General features: G+C 36.3%; 1 protein-coding gene across 2 annotated transcripts in view; it reads left to right on the top strand.

Moving 5' to 3' along the window:
• Positions 1–20825, top strand: part of LOC131049755 (uncharacterized) — a 262789-nt gene extending 241964 nt beyond the window's left edge. The window contains exon 22 of one of the 2 annotated variants that reach the window (XM_057983819.2): positions 20422–20825. In XM_057983819.2, the coding sequence (XP_057839802.1) occupies positions 20422–20493 (72 nt within the window). In that variant the 3' untranslated portion in view covers positions 20494–20825. Of the gene's footprint in view, positions 1–11232; positions 11572–20421 lie in introns of those variants that run through there. The other variant, XM_057983818.2, reaches the window with a different exon arrangement.
• The last annotated feature ends 3360 nt before the right edge of the window (positions 20826–24185 follow it).

Raw genomic sequence — 24185 nt, 5'->3', positions numbered from 1 at the left:
GATAGCATACTGCGGTATCTGCAGATTGGATGTAGTATAAACATCTGATCATATACATATACATTCAGATCGGGGTCCATATATATAACTGTTCGATTCTCTCCTTATTTGGTGTTGAATGAACATACGTAGTTCATCAGTTGAAGGTTATCTACAGCAGATTAATATTCACTTGGAGCAGATCAAATTCATTACGGGTGTCTGTATTCGTTTGAGGCAGATTGCAGATAGTGAAAGGCAAATTGAATATATACTCACAGTTCGAATTGTTCTACTAATTTGATTGATATCATCCATTGATATCAGATTAAGATTAAAAGACAAATAAAATTAAATTACCTGCCTATTATAAATCTGATCAAAACTTAACACCCTAAAGAATGGCCAAAAAAAATCTTGTACCAGAAACCTGTCCCCCATCCCCTACCATCCCTGTCCTTGAAACTAGGTGGAGCATAGTTCTAAACTGCTTTTGTGACTTCCAGAAGTGTGCATGCCTGTTGACCTCAGAAGCTAAATTTGATAAAATTAAGTTTTGTGAGCTTCCTACAAAGAAATTTGTCCAATTGTCATCCAATATTAAATTGTTCGCCCCATGAGTTCGATAATTGAAATTATTTTTAGTCTTTGTGAGGTTATAAATCTTACATAAATGTCAATCTCAAATCATGTTTGATGTAAGGAAAATAGTCGGGATGTTTTGTTCAGATATTCAAGTTGATCGATTCTTCACAATGCTTGAAACTAGTTTTGAATAAGATTTGTTAAGGCCGATGAACCAGAGATAGGCTCTTTCCGGGTACATTCAAAGAGTTCAAGTGTTCATCAATTTCAAAGTCGACAAGTTCCGAAATGGATAAAGGGGGCCAATATGAAGTTGCAAGAAAGTGGTGATATATCTCTTTGATCACTTAGAGTCTTATCAAATTCGCAAAGTGTTGAACATTGGCCGATACGTATGGTTAGTATCCAATTCACATTCAACTCGAAGTTCTCTCCACTCAAACCTGTAGTTGCAACAAACTTACCAATGTCCGAGATGATATCGGTGAAGTTGGCCGAAATGATAAATAGGCCGAATACAAATATGAGCAATCAACTTTAAAACTTGAGTCGACTAACAAGCAACATGTTTGAAGCAAAGTTTGAAATGGTAGTTATCGACAACTTGCACCTTTTCCTTAAGTCACCGATGAAGTTAAGATTAGTTTCAAACACTCCAGTCATCCCATTATCCACTTTAACCAGCAACTTTCTTGGTGGATTGATATGAGAAATGCTAGTTGGCGAATATAATCAATCTTATCGGTTAGTTGACCAAGTCGATGAAAAGTAGCCCAAACGTTTTTCTGTTTCCTCCGGCAACTTGTGGCTTCTTCCTAAATCACTGATGAATCAAGTGACTCAACTAATGACTAGTTCTAACCGACTCATGAAGGATAATGGCGAAATTACCAGTCATCGGCTAGTTGGCCAAAGTAATAAAGTAACCGATACACTTAAATTTTTATTCTCATCGGCAATATAGGAGAGTTTTGAAAGATGACGTCTCCTCCATTGGTTTTGTTTTAACCTCCTAGCTGACAAAGGCAACTTGGCATGTGCTCCACGATAGGCATGTCATAGCTCAAGTCAGTTTTAAATAACTACTTATTGGAGCTCGAAGCAATCTGTTTAGCATGCCATTCGTCTCATTCTTTTATGTAACTCCAGTTACAAGTGAATGGCGAAAATGAATTACATAACTTTGAGATGGAGTAAAGAGCCCAACATGCACTCTACAAATTTCTGAAGAAGTATATTGGCTACCAGCGAGTATGGAAAAGAATAGGCTCGGCATATGCATGCAAGAAAGCTGAAGATTCGTGTCCATCCTCTCCACGAACATGCAGGAAGTGTAATCACCTAAAACACACGTGAACGATTTGACATAATTCTCAAGCAAACGAATATCATGTGTAGATGAAGTTGCAGTTTGCGATTCCTTGAATCGTTGTTGTGCATGCAAAAGGAGCTGAAGTCCTGTTGACGTGTATTTTGTACACTATCAAACACAGAATAAAATGCCTAAAGGTACCTTATCCTCTCTTGAGTAAAGCCTCTGATTGCTGAAGATATCGCGAAAAAGGATCAATCAGGATGACTTCAAGGTTCTTGTATGTAGGGTCTCTACGTGTGGATAAGCTCTCTGTGGTATAATGTGATTTGCTGGAATCACAAGGGGACTTACATTTGATGCCTGAACTTCTGATTTGCTTTGAACATTTGCTGGAACACAGGATTTCACTAGCTTTGATTTGAAAAAAGGAAAAAAGACGAGGGCGAGGAAAGGACCTAATCCTAACACTAAGAATGTAGGAGCAATGATTGATCTTTGATGGAATTCTAACTAGGTCTTGTTTTGACATCGCAGGACCATCTCCACAAGGCTAGTGCGATCTTCGAAGGAAAGCTTTATGATGTTCAGATCATCACTGTAGGCATAGACACCATCACGCTGATGCATATCAATGAAGAAGCGATAATTGAAGTTAGGCTTAAGCTGAACGATTCCAATTGACTATGCAAGGCAAGTCTGCAATCAACAAACTGCTAGTAGTATGGATATACGAATTTCACCATCAATCAAGCACATTTCTTCCACTCATCTATTAACATGAAATCAAATATGAGAAGTATAAAGACCATGCAAATTGTCAAATCGACCCATGAATTTCACCATTTCTTCAATGAAGTTACAAGTCTTTTACAACAACATCTTGGCAACAATCTTTGCCTTCTCTCTCTACTCTAATTGCTATTCTAATACTTCCAACTGCTTACTAACTCCCTGTAACTATTCTAACTATTTTTAACTATATTCTTTACAAAATGAAATGCCAGGGCTTATATAGTGCCCTCAATACAATTCGATGGCTTAGATCAATTCGAGATCAATGGCCAAGATTCAACAATGAAAACCCTAATTAGGGTTTGTTACAACCATTACATAACATTTAATGCTTGACCAATGATAAAATTGTATTGCTTGGACACATGTCCTCTCTAGAAAATTCCACCAATGAATAGCTGGGGTAGGTACATCGGAGTTTGTGCCACCTTCCATGAGTTAGGTACATTGAATCTGGAAATGCTGAGGTGGACCACACTGACTGGAGAAGTGATGACTGGGATGCCACCTCGTCTGACACTTGTAACTTGGTAGATATTCAACTTGATGTTGTTGAGAAGCTAGCTTTAATTAATTCATCCGGAACTATCTGCTTCTTCAACGAACCCTTGTTTTAACTTCTTGTGTCCTTGATTTGCAGGACGATTATGTACCTCGCCTTGGAACGCTAGATTGGAAGAGGTCGCCCTTATCTTGATGATGCTGGATCGAAGAAGGTCGTCCTTGTCAATGCTAGACTGGAGGAGGTCGCCCTTGTCCTTGCTTGATCATCCTTGATGAGACCGTCCTTGATTTGGCTTGATTTTCCTTGAGAAGAGTCTTTCGACTTGTAGATCTTTTGAGCTTGGGAGTCTCCATCTTGATACCTACACAACATTTCACAATTAATAATATATCTTGAAATCTAAAAAATTAAACTTTAAAGGGAAGATTCAAGATTTTAATTTACGAAACCTCATGATAAATCTTGAGTTATCATTTCCTAATTTAGGATTTTCAAAGAAAAATTTAAATCTTCAAAAATGGTGCCAAGGTGATTACGCCATACCTCCACTTGGGAATTAATTCTAAAAAATGATGCAAAAATAGGAGAATTCACTAGGCAAAACGTAGATGAAGACTCCCTTTAGCAAAATGTGCCCCCTTTAGCTTGGAAAAGAACTCCATCTTCCACTAGCTTCTTCAAGATCTGGAAATTCGCCTTCAAATACCTTCAAAACATCTGGAATTTATCCTCCAATCTAGCAAGAAATACGCCTCTCCAATAGCCTTCAAGATGAATTTCGCCCTTCTTAGTCTCCACTCCTGGTAGAAATTCGCTCCTCAAATTGCTCTTCCAAATCGCACTTGAAATGATGAGTGAATGATTTGAATAATGAAAAACATGCCTCAAATATATAGAGCGCTCACCATTTTATTTCCATGGGCCGACTTAGAAAAATAGGCCAAAAGATAAATAAAAATTAATAAAAGAAGAGGCCGACTTGATAAAAACATTAAATAATACCCCAAGCGCTCCAATTTTATTTTATTTTTTTAAAATAATAATAATTAATTTTAAATGCCTTTATAATTAAAAAATTCGATTTTTTTAGGCTCAAAATTAATTATTAAATACCATGCGCTTTTATTAAATGCCAAAAATATTTCAAGGTTTTATCGAATCTGGCATTTAATGTAATTTGAAGGATATTGGCGCCTAAGCATGATGAAAATATCACTTTGTTAAGAATCTCGCCTTGGTCCCTGGGAGAGGGACAGGAGCGAATTTTGCATTTGTGCCCAAGATTGTCGATTCTTGGAGTCACTTCCTTATTCATCGTCCTTCGAAAGACATTTTTGACTTTGCATATCCTTGCCTTGATGTGGTTTTGGAAGGGAATGGTTGATTCCATGAAAATCGCCTTGGTCCTTGAGTGAAGGTCAAGAGCGCCTTAGCCATTTTTATCAAGTCTTGTGGTCTTTGCAACTTCGTCCTTCCTTGTAGCGCTTTAAATATCATCGCCATCTTGTGCCTTGGCTTGGATTCACCTAAATTTGGCGGAATAGACTTGATAATACATTTTTCGCCCTAGTCCCTGGGAGAGGGACAGGAGCGCCTTAGCCTTTATGAGCTTATTTATGCCTTGTTAACTTTCAAAACTATCTTCAATGGGTTGATTACGTCCTCTTTCATGCCTTTGATGTCTCAATTTGTCCAAACAAGGTCAGGAATGACTCCACTAAGCTTTTTCGCTTTGGACCCTTGGTGAGGGACATGAGCGATTCGCCTTGGACCCTTGGAGAGGGACAGGAGCGTTTTTCGCTCTGGATCCTCAGTGAAGGTCAGGAGCGAAATTTGACTTTTCGAACTCTCTATTAGGATAATGTTTTATGGAATATAACATTAAAGTATAAGTGATAATGTTCTATGTTTCTTAAAATGTTCTATGTTTCTTCTTTCTTATACTTTAAGTTATATTCCATATATACTTTCAGGATGTTTGAGAGTGGTTTCAGACCTCCAGGAGTTATATTGCAAAATCTAGTTTTTGGAGGTTTTTCAGTTTCCAGACTTAGTCAAATTTCAGGATTAGGACATTCCAGACTTAGCCAAATTTCAGGATCAGGACTTTCAGACTTAGCCAAATTTCAGGATCAAGACTTTCAGACTTAGCCAAATTTCAGGATCAAGACTTTTAGATTTAGCCAAATTTCAGGATCAAGACATCACTCAAGCCGGACTTGCTTATCCATGTGATCACCTGGGCGACACTCAAAATGCAAAGGCTAACTAACAAAACCCTAAAAGACCAAAAACAAACCCTAAAAAAGCAAAAAACATGGGTCCCCATTTGCAATGGGGCGATGTGTGAAAACGTCACAACAAGTCCCTTGTTGACCCTCTTCTCCGCGGACATGGAGAAATGTAAGTCCTGCACAAGAGATATACATGCACAACGCGGACTTAGTCAGATGTATTTTGATTTCTCTTAAGGAAAAACATTGTCTCATAGAAAACCGTAAATCGCCAGATGCTGAAAGTGAATGTGTCGATATAACTATTCAAAGTTGAAGCTAAGTCGTTCAGTCGGTCTTCCACAAATAACGTCTCATGGCATATTCAGTGCGCAAATGGATTGGTTGAAGATGCTATAGAAACTTTGAAGCAAATGTAATTAGCAGGTGTTCAACCGTATTCTGCAACCATGTCGATATCTCCCTTGCCTGCGAGTTTGGCAATATAACTCAAAGTAATGTGGTCTAATGACAAGCAAATATGTTTGTTTGAATGTCTCAAAGAGACATCATCTCAAAGAAGTGAAAACAGTAATCACAGGAATACATACACAACCTTTGCTTGAAAGGGGTTTTTGAAACTTGAAGCAGATACAAATGGCAAGTACAAAACCAAGACTCACAACCATTACTCGCATTCTCTCCGCCCGTGAATGTAGGGAAGCTTATGAATAGGTTTTAGACGTTTATTGAAACATAATAATGGGAGATTTAGTTAGATATTATAGCTGGTATGTCACGATAGATATACATGCAAGGAAAAAGAAAATATGGAATCACCAACAGTGCACTTGAGTTATATGATCAAATGCTCCAAGAAGATATTTTTTCCAGGAAGGTAGTAAAATGAATGCAGACTGTGAACAAAATGGATTTATTTGAAAAGATTTTAGAAATTGTCCAGTAAATAACATTTGGCCGGTAAAAAGTATATGACGACTTGCTCACTTGGTGCATGCGGATGAATAAACCTCCAAGGAAAACACAATTGTCAGAATTTTAAGGTGATTGCCATGCCTCTATAAGTCATGGAGAATTATGTTCTGAATAACCTCAAAGTCAAAGTTCCAGCTACATCAGTGTAAGAATTTGCAGAAAGTTCGTCATGAAGTATAAAGCTCAGGATTATGATTATGCTCCTATAATTGACACAATGCTTCTCGAGGTTCTTGATACTAAAATAGGACATATCAATCTGCAGGACATTCGAAAATCACTAATAGAAGAAGATAGATCAAAATTGTCCCGGAGGATAGCTGACAGTGGGTTGGTGGATGTGGCTTGTTTTCCCATAGCAGTGCAATGTTGGTAGAATGTGCAAAAGGATATAACCCTGACGCCAAAGAAATAAGGACTATTGATGGACATTTGATGGCTAAGCTAGATGGAATTTCCATTGCCATTGTTCTCTGATTGCCATACAAGGAGAAATTCACTTGCATCAATAAGCAGAAGGCTTACCAGTATTTCAGTGACAATAGAAGCAAATGTTTGAATAACTTAGCCAAAGAATGGTTGGTGACATCACGAGGAGGACAATCTCAGCTTCCTAATACACTTCACCGCTCTCTTTTTATTAAAGAGATCTTTCATCTCATAGTCCTACTTCACAGAGTAACAGGCAGCCTTGATTCTACTGAATTTGAAATGTGGATGTACCTTTTCCTCACAGTCATATCAGCAGGAAAACAATTCATTGATTGGGGTCGTCTTATTAGTGATTGCATACATAATCAGTTGATCCATTTCAAGACAAGTCAATGCTTTCACATGTCATCCTATTTGATATTTGAGTACAACTGGTGTTCTAAATCCGGAAACACAGATTTACGAGTACTACAAGCAGTTGCAGTTAGAGGAGAGCTTCATGCATTTCAGACGAGTAAATGATGCCTTTAAAATGCTATCAGTGAGGCTACTTCAAGGAAGTATAGCTATGAGGATATCAAAAGAAGCAATAACATTGATAAAGAAGTACGGAAGTTACTTCATTCAATTTTTAAAATTCACCTACCTCCGAGTAGGGGGATTCGATGGCTATCCTTATAGGTTACCAAGGTATGTGGATGATAAGCTCTTCTTGATCGAGCTTTGTAGACAGCTGATGTCGGTCTAGAAGAAATGCAGAAATAGGAAGAACAAAGGAGTTACTTTCCCGATTTGCCTTGGTCATTATAAATGCGAGTCTAGCTCAAAAGCATAAGAGGTGGAAAGGGCTCTAGCCAAAATCAATTTGTACACCCGCTAGATGAGATATCCCTTTGATAGTAAAGGATATATCAAGAATAATTTGAGACTTGGTCCGGGATACCTTCATTTCCCAAATATTGAAGACTTCTGGGAAGATTGTGAGGATGAATTTGAAGTTAGAAAAAGAGATTGGACAAGATTCACCTTGAAACAAATTTGTGATTTCAAGATGGAATGGATCATTGAAGGTATTGAAGATGATGAATAAGATCTAATTGATCCCTTTTATTTTGAGAAGATCCAGGCTCAACCTCTTCCTACTATCAATTGGGCAGATCTAGAGATTAGAGATATCAAAGAAAGAACTAGTTTTGTGATCAAGAAGTCAGAAGCTTGGGTCAGAAAGAGGATAACAAAAATAACTGCTACAAAGCCAACAAGTCGAAAGGAGACACCAAGGACAAGCGACCATCAAGATAGTTCTGTTTCATCCGTTCCTTCTCATACACCAATTGCGGATATTATTTCTCACCAGAAAACTCAAGGAAGCGGTGAAGATGAAGATCCTCCAAGAAGAAATAATCTCCAAAATACATGCGGAGATGAACCCAGACAGAGAAAGAAGAAATCCAGATCAAAGGACAAAGAAGAAAAATCTACTTCGAGAGAAGAGAAAGATCAAGATCCAGTAGAAGTCTGGGATGATCCAAGGCTTGATGAAGGTATACAAACTATGTCACCTTCAATCCTTATTGAATCTCCTCATCACAAGGTACAAGACCCTACTTCAGCGATGGAGCTTTCTTTCCTAAGAAATCCAGTTGATCAAATAGAAGAGATTAGAGAGGAAGCAACTTCACTAGTACCTGAGCAGCAAAATCTTCAACAAAGTAATATGCAAGAGCCCTCGGAAAGTATTTCTCTCCCATGGCTAGAACAAAGCCTATTGAAAAAGAGAAGATTGGAGTAGTTAGTGGTTCCTGAATTCAACACAATATCTGATCTTTCCAGGAGACCTGAGAAGCCAAAGAATATCAAAGTGACTTGAAGAATAAAGATTGATTTGAATTCAGGAAATATGTGCCTAGAGATAGCTCGACCCATCGCTGAAAAAGATGTGAATGAAGCCACTCCTGCAGATTTTGTTATGACAAAAATTGATATGGGTCCATCTACTCATGAAGCTGACATACAAAGTTTCAATGTGGTCGCTGCAAAGGTAGTGGAAAGAACTGAAAAAGAAAAGCAATCAAAGGATCAACTGAAGCAACAAGTGCAAACTTTGTCCTCTTGAAGTCCATAGTTGACACTTCCACCATGCCACTCAATGTGGCTCACCAATCAGTTATTTTAAGTCCAGAAGGAGAGGTTGAAAGAGATGTTATTGAAGGTCTTCAAAAGTATCAAGTTTACGGGAAAGTGACCGAAAACCGGGTGGTGAAAGTCAAATCCCTTGCATTTGATTTCATTGTTAAGGCCAAAGCTTTCATGATGAAGCCTTAATCAAGAAAGAAATCATTGAAAAGGACCTGAAGAATGTTAAGAAAGAAGAAGTAGCTTGGAAGGAAATCATGAATGATTTCAGACAAATGATGGAGATCAAAATGGGCATCCTTGTAGCAGAAAAGATTCTACCTATCACTGAAGAGAACTACTTAGAGATATGGACAGAAAGTATAAGCTGGAAATTAGTGATTATTGATCAAGTTTCAATAGAGCAAGAAATGCTTATGCTTTCTTGCGATCAAGTATGTGCAAAGCTTCAAAGTCAGCTCACCGTCCTCCTTCCAAGTACATCATTGATGGAAGACTCACAAGCATTACAAAATGGTTTCCAGAGCATGGTTGATCATCAATTGCTTAACAAAGAAGTCTTCAATGAAAACACAATGGATAAGTTGATTGATACCTACATGTCCTTGAAGACTTATATTTCTCAAATACCTAATATGGTGGCAGAGTTGAACGGCATCTACAAAAACTTGAAGATTTGGAAGATGAGGATATCCAACATCCTTATTCCTAAAGGGAAATCCGTTACTCCAGCCATCAAACTTTTCAGAATATTCAAGGATAAAGAATCCGGTCAGCAGAACCTGCTTTCAGAATCAGCAACTTCATCAGCGGCATCCTTAGCTGGCGTAGAATAAATGCAGTGATGCATATTGTGTAGTTTTCATTTTTGTTGTGTGTGTGTTACTCGAATCATGTTTTTGGCTTTTCTCTATAATTAAGTTTCATGATCGAGTTTTCTTATTCGAGTCTTATCTTCATCTCTTTTTGTAAAGTTAGGTTTACCCTAACTCTTTCGTTTGAGGTAGTTATTTTAAGTGATCAACTCAGGTAGTTACTCTAAGTAACTAATATTCCAAATGAGTTAGTTATTTCAAGTTGTTACACTTAAAGTAAGTTGGTTATTTTAGGTAGTTATAAAGGTGGTTAAGGTAGTTACCCTAAGTGGTTATTAACCTCACCTATATATACCTCATTGTAATTCAATCAAAGGGGTTACACTTTTTCATAAAGCATTGTATGAAGGACTCAAATAGTACTATTGAAGCAAGAAAGCAATAGAAAATGTTTTGGATGTGTGTTCAATTCATTTTGAGTGTCATTGTTAATGTTCTTATGTCCTACCAATGATAATCATTTGCTTTTCTTTAACATTGCATGTGAAGAAGATTATCATTTCAAGTTTTGGTATCTTAACTTGAATGTGTGGAATTTAAAAATTGATAAGTTTATATCTTATTTCTCAATCAGTTTTGACTGTTCTTATTGTTCTTTAAATCTTTGAAAGTTTATATACCCCCATCATACAAGGGAGCTGCCCCTCTCAAACGTAGAGAGGAATTGTTATCATTTTGCAATTCTTCAACTGTTGTGAACACTTTGTTGCTAATCATAGGGCGAAACAGGGTTTTTCAAGAAGAATACTTAAAGCAACAAATCTGTTTACCAAGAATGCCATAACCTTGATTTTTGAATTGTATGGGACAATTTTGCCTCAAGGTTTATTTAACATTACAGATTTCATTCAAATGAATCTTGTATGTAATACACAATCTATAAAAGGACTTCTTTGTTTTAAAAATTCAACCATGCTCACTATTTAAATTATGATCAGTTGTTGCTGATCATGCAATTCTAGATTGTGTTGTCTGCATTATAGAATTAAGGATAGGACCCTATGAAAAATGAATGTTATACTTGAATATTATAAACATAGGAAAGATGCTGATGTGCTCAGTAAATGTCCTGATATTTTCTTAATTGTATTAGTATCAGCACGTTTCAAAGGCCCTTGTTTAATTTTTTGCTTGACACAAATCCACAACTAAAAAGCTATAGCTTTTTAAAAAAACTGAAGGATAGGTTGGGAATTAAAACTATAAACCATTTACCTTTTTAGTTTTTCATCTTGTTTGGATATTTGGGAGAGGTTTCTGTCAACTTGTAATCTTGATCTGAATGTTGATATTCCTCACTTCAGCCAAGGCATGCACTCTTAAATGGCAGTGAAATAATTGTATTTGCATCAATGTTGGCTGTTAAAGATCTAACAGCGCATTTTCATTCGCCTTAATTTGCAGGAAGTGGATCCTCACGCTGTTTCTTTGGACATGGCAATTCATTATTTGGAAGGAAAAGATATCAGAAAGACAGGTTATCATGGGCAAAAGAACAGAAGAATTAGGGGAACTAAAGTTCTGTAGAATCATAATTCATTGCCAAAATATATTTGTATTTGTAATCATAGGCTTCATAGCAATGTTTATATTCATTTAAATTTTTAAATGTACCATAGTCAATATTTTGGAAGGTTCCATTGTTCGAAACCTAGACCCTTAACTCAAAATTTTGCAAGGTTTCATTGTGCTAAACATGCACTATCTTCTTCATTTTATTCAAATTTGGTTTTCTATGTGGCATTCAAATTTAATTGATCTCTTTTATTTGGCACGTAAGTACCAATCAATTTCACAAGAAGCTTGCGAATTTGGTACAGGTCACTCCGATGTTTTAAAGTTTCAATACTGTCAACTGTTATACATATTCTCGCAAGTATGTATTGTCTTTGATAAGGTTTACACATTCCCATTACTTGTAAAGGGCATTCCTTGTAACTTTGATTACCTTGAAATAATAAAACGTGCAAACTTTATATTATTCTTAAGCATCAATAAAAAATAGCTAAGGTGAGTAAACTACAGTTGCGATACAGGATTACAAAACATACATATTAACTGAAGATCATGGTGTTCTCAGTCATTGTATGAAGGTTAAAGCTGTTTTTGTGAAAACGAAGTAAAACTATTGCAAAAAATAAACAGTGAAAAAGAAAAGCAAATGTAAGCTTTAGCCATGTCAAAAGTTGAGTTAAATGTAATATTTTGGTCCTTCAGCTGTTAAGTGTTTTAGAAGATGGGACAAATTCCGAGAGAAGTCTTTCTTGATGTGAAATGAATAGGTAGACTCGAGTGTCTTTGTTAATGCCAACTTCCAAGTTTTATTGCATTGGAAAGATGGAGTTGAGGGAGCATAGGAATGCATCCAAGGCCACTAACAAAAGCTACTTTTACAATGTTTTTGCATGCACAACCATTCCATGAGAACATGTTGATCTAGCTTGTAAGTTCAAGGACCTGGTGAGCTCTTGATTTTCATTGGAGCATTGATGTTAGTGCATCTCTAGGAGAAAGCCTTTGATTGATTATGTGTGCCTTGTTGGAGTTGCCTATTTGTAAATTTTAAAATTTGACAATCTTGTTTGGTATGGTCCACTAGGATCTATAGTACATTGACGGAGTTGACTTCATCCTTACTTTGCCTCCAACTTTGGTGCTTGAGCATCCAACATCTACTTCTTTATAGGAGACCTAGTTACTACTATGCATTTTGAGGTCTCTTCATATTTTTAAGGTATTGCACTAGTAATTTGTAATATAGTAGAAACATCACGTGTTTTTCACAATAGCATGTCATACTTCTCATAGTTGTGGTTTCCATTGTCATAGAGAAAGTTCTAGATAAATTGTGTGGGAGTTCAATGTGAACTCTCCACACCTTAGGATCACTTGCAAAACAAAATATTCTTTTGCAAGAGAGAAAATAGAAAGAATAATTTGCTTGATTGTGGATGCTTGAATTCTTGATTGAATATAAAATGTGCATAGGTTGTCTTGTTTATAAAGACTCTTGATTTTATGGTAGTGCTTGTTAACCACAGGCAAACATCAGATTTGTTTCCTTCCCAACCATAAACGATAAGCTCTTATCGTCACCACCGAGCACACTACATGTCCTTCATGTTGCTGAATTCATATCTATTGATGCAATCATGACCTTGCATATATATGAATCAATACCTCCTAATAGACCTCAAGTCAGCCATATACTTTTGGCGCCAAGGATAGGGTCAAACCAATATATACTACAAGTTACATATGAGTCTCCCTTAGTTGCTAGTTACATTTAACTTAATCACAAGTTACACACAAGTGGTTCATCCAAATAGGGTGCCCAAATTAGGCTTATCCAAATGGCAAGGCTGACATGCCACTTGGCATTTTTGCACTAGGTTGGCCCTAGAAGGGATCCAGCCTAGCCACACAACAACACTCCCTCTTAGCTAGAGGATTCCTTTTGAATAACCAAGTCAGATAGTGACTACCACCATGGCTACTCCCTTGAATAATACGTTCACCATAGCTACTCCCAAAGGGTGAACAAGCACATCATGGAATTTCTTCCATGATACCCACCATGCCTACTCGCATGAATAATACGTTCACCATAGCTACTCCAAGAGGGTGAACAAGCACATCATGGAATTTCTTTCATGATACCCACCATGCCTACTCGCAGAGGGTGGAAGAGGGCTTTTACCTCAAATTTCTCCCTGAGAAGAGTGCATTACCACCATGCCTATTCACAGAGGGTGGAACGAGGGCTCTAACCTCAGACTTCTCCCAGAGAAGAATGTATATCCACCATACCTACTCGCAGAGGGTGGATACGATTGTTTGGAAATTTGATTTAGGACTATTTTATGCTATGTAAACCATTATATTGGTCCGATGGTCGATCTTTGTATCGTGTGATATAATTTTATAATTATGAGTTGAGGGTTAGGGTTTAGCCGACCTTGTTATCAATGTTGATGATTTGTATATATAGGTGATAGATTCATGTAATTTGGGTGTCGATGTTGTGTTTGCATTATCACAGAGAAGTGTATGTGAGAACAAGTGATTTATCCTTCGGTGTTGAGTTTGAGGTGAGATTGGTGTTGCAGGGCAGACATTTGTGCTTAACCGGAACTGTAATCAAGCATTTGGAGATGTTATTCCTTTAGTTTTGTTCTTCCTGATTGTAGTTTGAATCTCATTGTAAGTCAGTGACACTTCCCTAAAGGTTGTAGCCTTTCGGGCCATTTATTTGAGCAGTGAGCTCTAGGCAGTGTGCCTGAATGCATGTGCATTCCCCATTGCAATATTTTCACATACTACTGCAGAGTATCATCTTACCGTGGGTAGGTTCCCACCATGATTTTTCCCTTAACCGAGTTTTGCATGTCAAAACCTTGGTGTTGCGTGTTGTGCTTTCAATTTGCCTATCTGTCTTATTGTTGCAGCTTATTAGATCTATTTTTGGTGGTTAAGTTTGTTCTTCCGATGAAGACTAATTCACCCCCCCTCTCAATCTTCTTTCTTAATTATTGCTAACAATTGGTATCAAAGATAGATCCTCCAGTATAAACTTAATCGCTTGAGGAGATCCCAGATGGCAGATCAAGGTGTTATCTTTAAAAAGGATAGTCCAAGGTTTAATGGAAACAATTATACTATATGGAAAAACCGGATGAAAATGCACTTGAAATGTCTTGGTGAAGATTATTGGAAGATTACAAAGAATACTTATATTGTTCCTTAGAATGGACTGTCCACTCCTGATGAGATCAAGGAAGTTGAACACAATATTAGAGTGAAGGAAGCATTGCTTAGTGCCTTGACTAATTCTGAGATGACAAATGTAATGGGACTTCAGACTGCACATGAAATCTGGGAGAAGCTTGAGATCCTGTATGAAGGTGATAAACAAGTGAAAGTTGCCAAGTTGCAGAGTTTGAAAGGAAAATATGAAACATTAAACATGGGAGATTATGAAAACATGCACTTTTTCATGGCTAAGGTGAATGCCTTGTCCTAGGTATCAGATGTGTTGGTGGAACCATTGAGGAAGATGAAATTGTTGCTAAGGTGTTGAGATCTTTGCCTCCTTATAAACAAAAGGTTGCTGCTATTGATGAGATCTGGAGTGTGACTACAGTAACAAGAGATGTGTTGGTTGGAAAGCTTGTTGCATTTGAGCTAAGTGAATTTGGAGAATCACATGAAAAAGTCTGAGACAACATTTAGAGTATCTACATCTGTATTCGGTAAGCAAAAGTATGATCCTGATGAGTGCAAAATATCTAGATATGAGAGAGAAAATAGATGGAAGAGCAAGAGAAAGAGCTAGATGAACTTGAAGCATTGATTGCCCGAAGATCGCCTAAAGGTTCCGATAAGTATGATGGAGAGTTGTCTTTGAAATGTTTCTCTTGTAATAAGATAGGATATTTTGCTTCTAGATGCCTAGAGAGAATGGCTAAATATGAAAGGCATGATAAGTTTAATAAGCATGATAGGAATGATAAATATGATAAGCATGAGAAATATGATAAGCCTTACAAGTCTAACCAGAAGTTTAGAAATTAGAAGAATTGTTATTATGCTGTTGAAGGTGTTACAGATGAAAAATCAGAAGGAGATGAAGTTGTGTTTATTGCTATTAAAGAAGATAGACCTGTACCTGTTGATTTCACTTGTGCTATTGAGGAGAAGGCTTTAGCTGCTAAGGTTGAAGAGAAAGATGAATGTGTAATTGATAGAGGTTGTTCACATCATATGATCGGTGATAAAAGCAAATTTGTGAGTATGGAAAAGGTATGATGGTGTAATAGTTAGATTTGGAGATGATAGAGCCCATGTAATCTGTGGGAGATGTTCTATTTCTTGTGATGGTAAGCATAACACCGATGATTTCTTGTATGTTGAAGGATTGAAGCATAATCTTTTGAGTGTTAAATAGATGGTTGATAAGGGTTATGCTCTACAATTCAAGGATGGTAAATGCATAACCCTTAGTATAGAGATTGCATCTGGGACTAAGACTGGAGGTAACATTTTTTCATTTGAATGCTGGTGAGAAAAGTTGTTTGATTTCTCTAATTGATGAGAGTTGGTTGTGGCATAGGAGAATGTGTCATATGAATTTTGATTCAATGATTAAGATCAGTTCTACACATGTTGTTAGAGATCTGCCTAAGATTGTTAAGCCTGCTAATCCGATATGTAAGGAATGTCAGTTGGGTAAGCAAACAAGGATTTCTTTCAAAAGAAAACAGTATACATTAGAAGGATTGCTAGGTCTTGTGCATATTGACCTGTGTGGACCTTCAAATATTAGAAGTATGCAGGGTGATAGATATTTTATGCTACTAATTGATGATTATTCCAGGATGATATGGGTTGTCTTTTTGAAGGAAAAATTAGAAGCATTTGATAAATTCAAGATATTCAAAGCTAAGGCTGAGACTGAGTCTGGATCGAAGTTGAAGTGCTTGAGATCTGATAGAGGTGGAGAATTTTGTTTCGGTGAGTTCAATTCATTCTTTGAGAAGCATGGGATTAGAAGATAGTTATCTACTCCTAGAACCCCTTAGCATAATGAAGTTGTTGAGAGGAAGAACATAACTTTTTTTGGATGCTGCAAGAATTATGTTGATTGGAGCAAATGTTACGAAGATTTACTAGAGAGAAGCCATTAGCACTGTTGTTTATACATTCAACATAGTTCACATCAAAGGTGATACCGGTAAAACCCCTTATGAGTTATGGTTTGGTCATGTTCCTACTGTGAGATATTTCAAAGTATTTGGTACCAAATGTTATATCAAGAGAGTTGAGGATATAGGAAAGTTTGATGCTAGAAGTGATGGAGGTATCTTCTTGGGATATTCTACAAAGAGAAAATCCTACCGATGGTACAATAAGAGACTGAGAAAGATAGTAGAAAGTGCAAATGTGAAGGTGGATGAGAACCTTGGGAAAGAGACCAGAGCATGTGGTTATGATGATGGTCAACATATTGTTTTAATGCCTATTTAGCCTTGAGAGCCTAAGCAGAATGATCTGGTAGAGACTGTTAACTCGAATGTTGTTGTTGTTGGTGAAGGAGTGCAAGAACCTGATAACTAAAACAATTAGAAGACTCTGAGGTATGTGAGATTGAATCATTCTGAAAATCAAATTATTGGCGAGAAGAACAAGGGTGTGATGATTAGAAGAAGATTAGTTGTTGAAGAAGTATGCTTGATTTCCAAAGTTGAACCTAAAGATGTTGTTGAGGCGTGTAAAGATGAGAATTGGATGAGAGCTATGGAAGAACTAGATCGGATTGAAAAGAATAACACTTGGGAGCTTGTGCCTAGACCTAAGGATAACAATGTTATTGGTACTAAATGTGTATTCAGAAATAAACTGATTGAACCTAGTGAAGTTGTCAGAAATAAAGCTAGATTGGTTTGCAAAGGATATTCACAACAAGAAGGAATTGATTATGAGGAGACTTTTTCCCCGGTTACCAGACTTGAAGCTGCTAGACTGTTGCTTGCTTATGCTGCTTATAAATATTTCAAGGTATATCAGATGGATGTCAAATCTGTCTTTCTGAATGGTGATTTTGAGGACGAAGTATACATTGAACAACTTGATGGATTTTCACTGTCAGATGATGGAGACATGGTATATAAATGTAAGAAGTCTCTTTATGGATTGAAACAAACCCCTATAGCTTGGTATGATAGACTAGACAAATAGTTGTTGAAATTGGGATTTACCAAAGGTGCTGCTAACATCAATCTATATTTCAAGATTGAGAATGATAACATCTTGATTGTTGATGATATTATCTTTGGTGGTGATGATGACTTGAGCATGAAGTTTGCCGGTGATATGTAGAAGGAATTTGAGATATCTATGATTGGTGAGATAAAAAATTTCTTAGGTTTGCAGATTGCACATACAGGAAAAGGTATATTCATATCTCAAACTAAGTATGTGAAGGAATTGCAGAAGAATTTTGGGTTAGATGACTCCAAACCGGTTGGAACTCCTATGGTGACTGGTTGTAAACCTTCTAAAAATGACGAATCTCTTAAAGCTAATCAGAGTTTGTATATATCTATGGTTGGTGAACTGTTGTATCTTACTCAGACTAGGTCGAACATTATGCATGTTGTGTGCATGGCTTCTAGATATCAAGTTGATCCGAAAGAAAGTCATGTCACTGTTGTTAAAAGAACATTCATATACTTGAAGGGAACTGTGGAATATGGTTTATGGTATTTGAGGAATGATGATTTCATGCTATGTGGCTACATTGATGCTGATTGGGCTAGTGATGTAGATGATCGAAAGAGCACTACTGATGGAGCATTCTTTGTGGGTAAGAATTTGGTTTCATGGGATAGCAACAATAAAGATTTAGTATCCTTATCTACTGCTGAAGTTGAGTACAATGTTGCTCCTAGTAATTGCACTCAGGTAGCTTGGATGAAGCAAATGTTGAAAGATATCAAAGTTATTCATGATGAGCCTACTGTTATTTATTGTGATAATTCCAGTGCTATTAACATGTCAAAGAATTTAGTACAACATTAAAAGGCTAAACATGTGTCAATCAAATATCATTACTTGAGAGAGAAAGTTAGTGAAGAGAAGGTGAAGCTGGAATATGTATCTTCAAAGGAACAAATTGTTGATATTTTCACTAAGCCTTTGTATGCAGATACATTTGTCTACTTGAGAGACAAGTTAGGGGTATCCACCCCTCTTGATGAGAATTAGATGCATTAAGTTGCATCAATCCGATGGATTTCAAAACTTTATCTCTTTATCCGGATTGGTGTGTTGATGTTGCTCCTCTGCTGGAGTAGTCTGTGTTTTGGGGGGAGAGATTCATGTTTCTGTTTAGGAGAGTATGGTTTTCTGTTTTGATATCTTTGGCATTGTTGTCAAAGGGGGAGAAAGATCATGTGAAAAACTTCTTTTTAAGTCTTGATCTTAGGGGGAGTTTGTTGGAGACATCTTCTTTATTTGCATTGATTGTCTTTCACATTCATATGTTGCCATCAAGGCCAAAGGGGGAGATTGTTGAATTTTGTCATGCATTGTTGCTGCTAGGATACGTTGTTGTTATTGATGTCAACATATTCTTGTGATTTGTTCCGGTGATTGCAGATTGGGAAGATATTTTGATCCCGTTTGTAGTGTTGGTTTGCTGATCACTGTTTTGTTGAATTTGGTATATCCTCTGGTATATTCCAGTGTGATCAGATCTGGTGCTAAGATTTTGGGATATTGTTTGGGATGGTCTTGTGTATCTTCATTTCAGATGGTTCGTGATTTGGTGCTCCACAAGTTATCTTTCTTCATAACAGGTGCCAATTGGTTGTGTTCTTGTGCTTTCAGACGTTGACCGATGAAGATTTGAAAAGTGGTGTTCGTACAATTGTTCCAGATGATTCTAGTGTGCATGTTGGTGTTTCTTAGTCGTGTCCTATTTGTTTTGGTGATCCACATTGATCGTTGTGCAAGTTGTTGGTGGTTTTCATCAACCAGTATTGATTTGCATGTTATGTGGTATTTCTAGTGGTGTAGCGTGTTGCAGTTGATCTTTGCGTGATTTTCGGTAGATGTGATCATTTGGGAATTTGATTTAGGACCATTTTATGCTATGTAAACCATTATATTGGTCTGGTGGTCCATTTTTGTATCGTGTGATGTAATTTTGTAATTATGAGTTAAGGGTTAGGGTTTAGCCGACCTTGTTATCAAGGTTGATGGTTTATATATATCGGTGATATATTCATATAATTTGGGTGTCAATGTTGTGTCTGCATTATTAGAAAGAAGTGTATTTGTGAACAAGTGATTTATCCTTCGGTGTTGAGTTTGAGGTGAAATTGGTGTTGCAAGACAAACATCTATTCTTAACCAGAACTGTAATCAGACGTTTGGAGATGTTATTCCTTCAATTCATTTCTTCTGGATTGTAGTCTAAATCTCATTGTAAGTCAGTGAGACTTCCCTGAGGGTTGTAGCCTTCTGAGACATTATATTTGAGTAGTGAGCTCTAAGCAGTATGCTTCAATGTATGTGCATTCCCCATTGTAATATTTTCACATACTACTATAGAGTATCATCTTATTGTGAGTAGGTTCCCGCTGTGGTTTTTCCCTTAACCGAGTTTTCCACATCAAAATCTTGGTGTTGTGTGTTGTGCTTTCAATTTGCCTATCTGTCTTATCAAGCTAGAATTTATTAGATCTATTTTTGGTGGTTAAGTCTGTTGTTTCGGTGAAGACTTATTCACCCCCCGCCCCCCACTCAGTCTTCCTTCTTGATTGCTGCTAACACGACTTGGGGTTATGGCTTCTCCAATTTAATTCAGAACATTTATAAGCATCTTCTTAGGGGGGTGTCATTGATGTCAAAGGGGGATAATTATTTGGTTGAGTTTGTTGTTGCAGGTGTTATTTTAGATGTGTTGTAGACACAATTTTAGATTTGATCATGATTTGTTTTTTATTTAATTGCATATACTTTGCTGATTTTAGATGTTGGAGTTGCTTCAAATTAATTTCTAATCATTTTGTGCTTTCAATGTTTCAGATTGATGGAATTGTTGTTATGTTTCAAATTATGTATGAAATTATGGCACTTGGACAAGTTCAGATTTGGTGAGGTTCAGACAGGTTCAGATTTGATTGATTAATTGTGCCATTGCAGTTTGAAGTTTTTCACATCAATGCCAAAGGGGGAGATTGTTAGCAACATTGTTTGTCATTGATGTCAATTAAAGTATTTTGTATTTTTAGTGATGTGCTCGCAAAGAATCATTTTGATTGGTCTGCATTGGATAGAGTACATACATGCAGCTTGTTGTTGATTCATGTCTGCAAGCCTGCATTGGTTAGTTTTACTTATTCTATCTGATAAGAACACATAATTGACAAAGTAATGTCAACGTGTTGAACAAATTATATGAAAATTCATACTACAGATGTCATAAGGGTTAGAATGATATCATACCTTGTTTTGGTTTGATTGAAATAAGACAAAAGTTGTATGTTGATCATGCTTGCAAGTCTTGTTTATAGTCATGGACAAGTCTTTCAAGAACATAATCAAACATATTGATTGCTCACAATGATAATAAATATTGATATTTATTTTATTGCAAACAAATTTATAATGTTTTGAAGATGTAGAACTTGTGGATAACTAATTGGGAAACAGTTAAATACAGTTCTAACTATCTTTAGATAGATTTCTATTTGAAAATCATTTTGAATAAACCTTTCATCATGGTAAAGAATGGAAATAAAGGAAAGGCTATTGTAACTAAGGCAACAATTATAACTGGATATTTAGAACTGTTATAACTGTTAACCAATTTAGTTATGATTTGGTTTTTAGTTCATTCCTATATATTCTGATGTTTCTTTTGAAGAAAGGACTTGATGGTGACTTGAAGTGTGAGAAAGAAGGACATTATTTTCAATCTTTCAGAACATAGTATCCAACATATATCTTTCGTGTGAGAGTGGAAAGAAGAACATTTGTTATACCAATTACAATTATGTTGAATGTAGTTCTTGAATAAAATTTGTAAGATGCTTTGAATGTGTGGTTTCTAAGAAACATTGATTGTTGTTCTAATTCACTGGAGATCAATTCCAGATCATGTATGACTATTCACACTATAACATATCATTGTTTATGACAACACATTCTTTTAAGGCCTATACACACATTTCACGTCCAGTATCACAACAGTTTCATAGAGGTTTTAGATCAATTCAAATTTTGCAAGTTTATGTTGGCAATATTCTAGAAAAGTTTTGCAGGTCACAATGTTTTAAAAAATACAACATTGCACGATACATCTAAAGGTTTTAAACAGTCAGATTAAAAAAACTATTCTTATATTTCTACTACTGTAAATGTGGTGATAACTGAAGTTGGAATTAGTAAGATTTTTGAAATCATTTTTGCATAGAGTTGATGTTCTAAAAAGATTTGAGTTGGTGCTCAGATAGATGAATTGTGATTTTGAAAAGTTGGTGCTTTGTTAAGGTGTTTGGTGATTTCTTGGATTAGTGCCCTAAAAGTTCGTAAATTCTCTTAACTGTGAGGTTGGATTAGGACAGTCAATCTTAGTAGCTATTATCTCCGTGGTTTTCCCAGTTTGGATTTCCACGTATCTTCTTATGCATTGGTTTTAGTGTGGTGCATATTTTCAGATTTCAGTTTGATGCTTTCATTTAAGAATTCAATTTAAATTTTTTTGATAAGTTGGTATAAAGATTTGATTGAATAAGAAATTTAATATTTATTTACTACTAATTCACCTCCCATCTTAGTAGTAAATTTGTGTTCTACACATAATAGTCTAAGCTTGAAGCTATAAGTGTAATGCCCACCACGAAACCTTAGAGAATCTAACACATAATCTAGGAAAAGTAGAGATAATTTTAAAAAAAAAGATAACATCTACTAATTAAACTATATTATTACATTACTCAACACAAGTTACAAATATAATTTGAAGTACACAAGCGGAATAATCATAGAGCAATCTTGTAATCTTTCAATTTCAATTTCCCTAGGGTAACATAACGACATTACTTAAAACCATAACATCCAATAAGATAGTATACAACATCCATGTATAATCAATGTCCATATACCATGTATAACCATATTCATCAATCATCATTTCATTACATATTACATCATGTACAAATACTTTGATGAAAATATACATTATCTGCTGCAAATAGATAATCAAGAAATACAACTACTCCATAATACAAGAAAGCTACAGAAATAGGAATATCCCACATGCTCACGAACATCCGATGCTGAGGAAATATCCCAATGAAAGAAAAGGCATCAACCACCCGACCATGTGGAACCAAAAGGAACCACCCCGCATGCCCAAAGAATGATATAAGCTCCCACACACACTAAACTTAGACTGACACCTATCTCCCAAAGCCTTACAATAAAATATCATAAACAAACACTATCAACTCAATCATAAGCTCAACAATAAAATAAAGTCTAACAAGAGAACAACTAGACAACATGTATAAAAGATTGTCAATCATTAGAAAAAGACTCAAATATAAAACAAAGACTAATCATGCAAGACATGGGCTCAAATAACAACAAAACAAATGCCAGAGACTTCCATGAAACCTGTGTCGCCACTAAATGCTCCCTTATACGATTCTCCTACTGCTCTATCTCTTGTAATATATGAGGTCCTAAAAGAACTCGATCCTCTAATCCTTTCGAACTCAAAGGTGTACAACAAGGTCTACCATACAAGCTTGAAAAGGTGTCATACCAACAGAATTATGGTATCCATTATTGTAAGTAAACTCCACCAATATATAGATACTTCTCCCATCGAGAGACAAAATCTACCATAGCACTCTTTTTGTTGGTCCAACGGTACAAGTGTCAAAGGTCCACGTGCATCTTCTTGACATCTGAATGTGCCAAATAAAGTGTTCAATGTCCCTCTTTCAAGATCAAAGTACAAAGTTCCTTTCGATGATGAAACATAAATGAGACTTAAATGACGCAAAAGTCCATCTATTTTCAAATGAACACCCTGCATATCTTCCTTCCAAAGCTCTACCTGAGTCCACTTCTAATTTCATTTCCTGATACCGAGTATCCAAAGGAAGTGCTCTAAGTATTCGACTCCTCGAGTCCACACTGAGAGTCATTTTTGACAACTCATGTCTCCTATGACTCAAAGCACTTGCTACAACCTTCTCCTTCCTCTGAATGTACTTAACCTCAAATTCATATCCACCGAGGAACCACATCCAAACAACTTCTTCCCTTTCCTTTGAAGAGAAGTGATGGGATGACCTATCCTTAAGAATTATTTAATAAATTGACAATAACATCCTACAAGACTCGTGAAATGTGCAAACCTCCACCACGTGCGTAGGTATTGGCCAATCTACAATAGCCTGATCATTAGCAGGTCCATGACAATACCATCTCCAAAAATAACATAACCCAAATACTTACCTCAAACTGGAAAAACTCACACTTCGCAAAATTAGCATACAATTGATTATCATTGAGATAATGCAACACCTATCTCAAATGCTCCTCATGATCCTCCATCATCCTTAAATAAATCAACATATCATCTAGGAACACAAGAACAAATATGTTAAGGTAGGTCCTGAATACCTTAATCATTAGACTCATTGTGAGATTTTTCCAAGATCAAGAGCTCAATGAAAAGTACAATAGAGAGACAAAATAGATGATAGGAATAAACTGTATTCTATCAAGATGAAAATACTAATCAATTGGATCATCAATCAATCAAAATTACA

This window comes from Cryptomeria japonica, chromosome 2 (genome assembly GCF_030272615.1).
Source record: "Cryptomeria japonica chromosome 2, Sugi_1.0, whole genome shotgun sequence".
Classification (NCBI taxonomy): domain Eukaryota; kingdom Viridiplantae; phylum Streptophyta; class Pinopsida; order Cupressales; family Cupressaceae; genus Cryptomeria; species Cryptomeria japonica.
The sequence above is the reverse complement of the archived record's forward strand: the minus strand, read 5'-3'. Positions and strand labels throughout refer to the sequence as shown.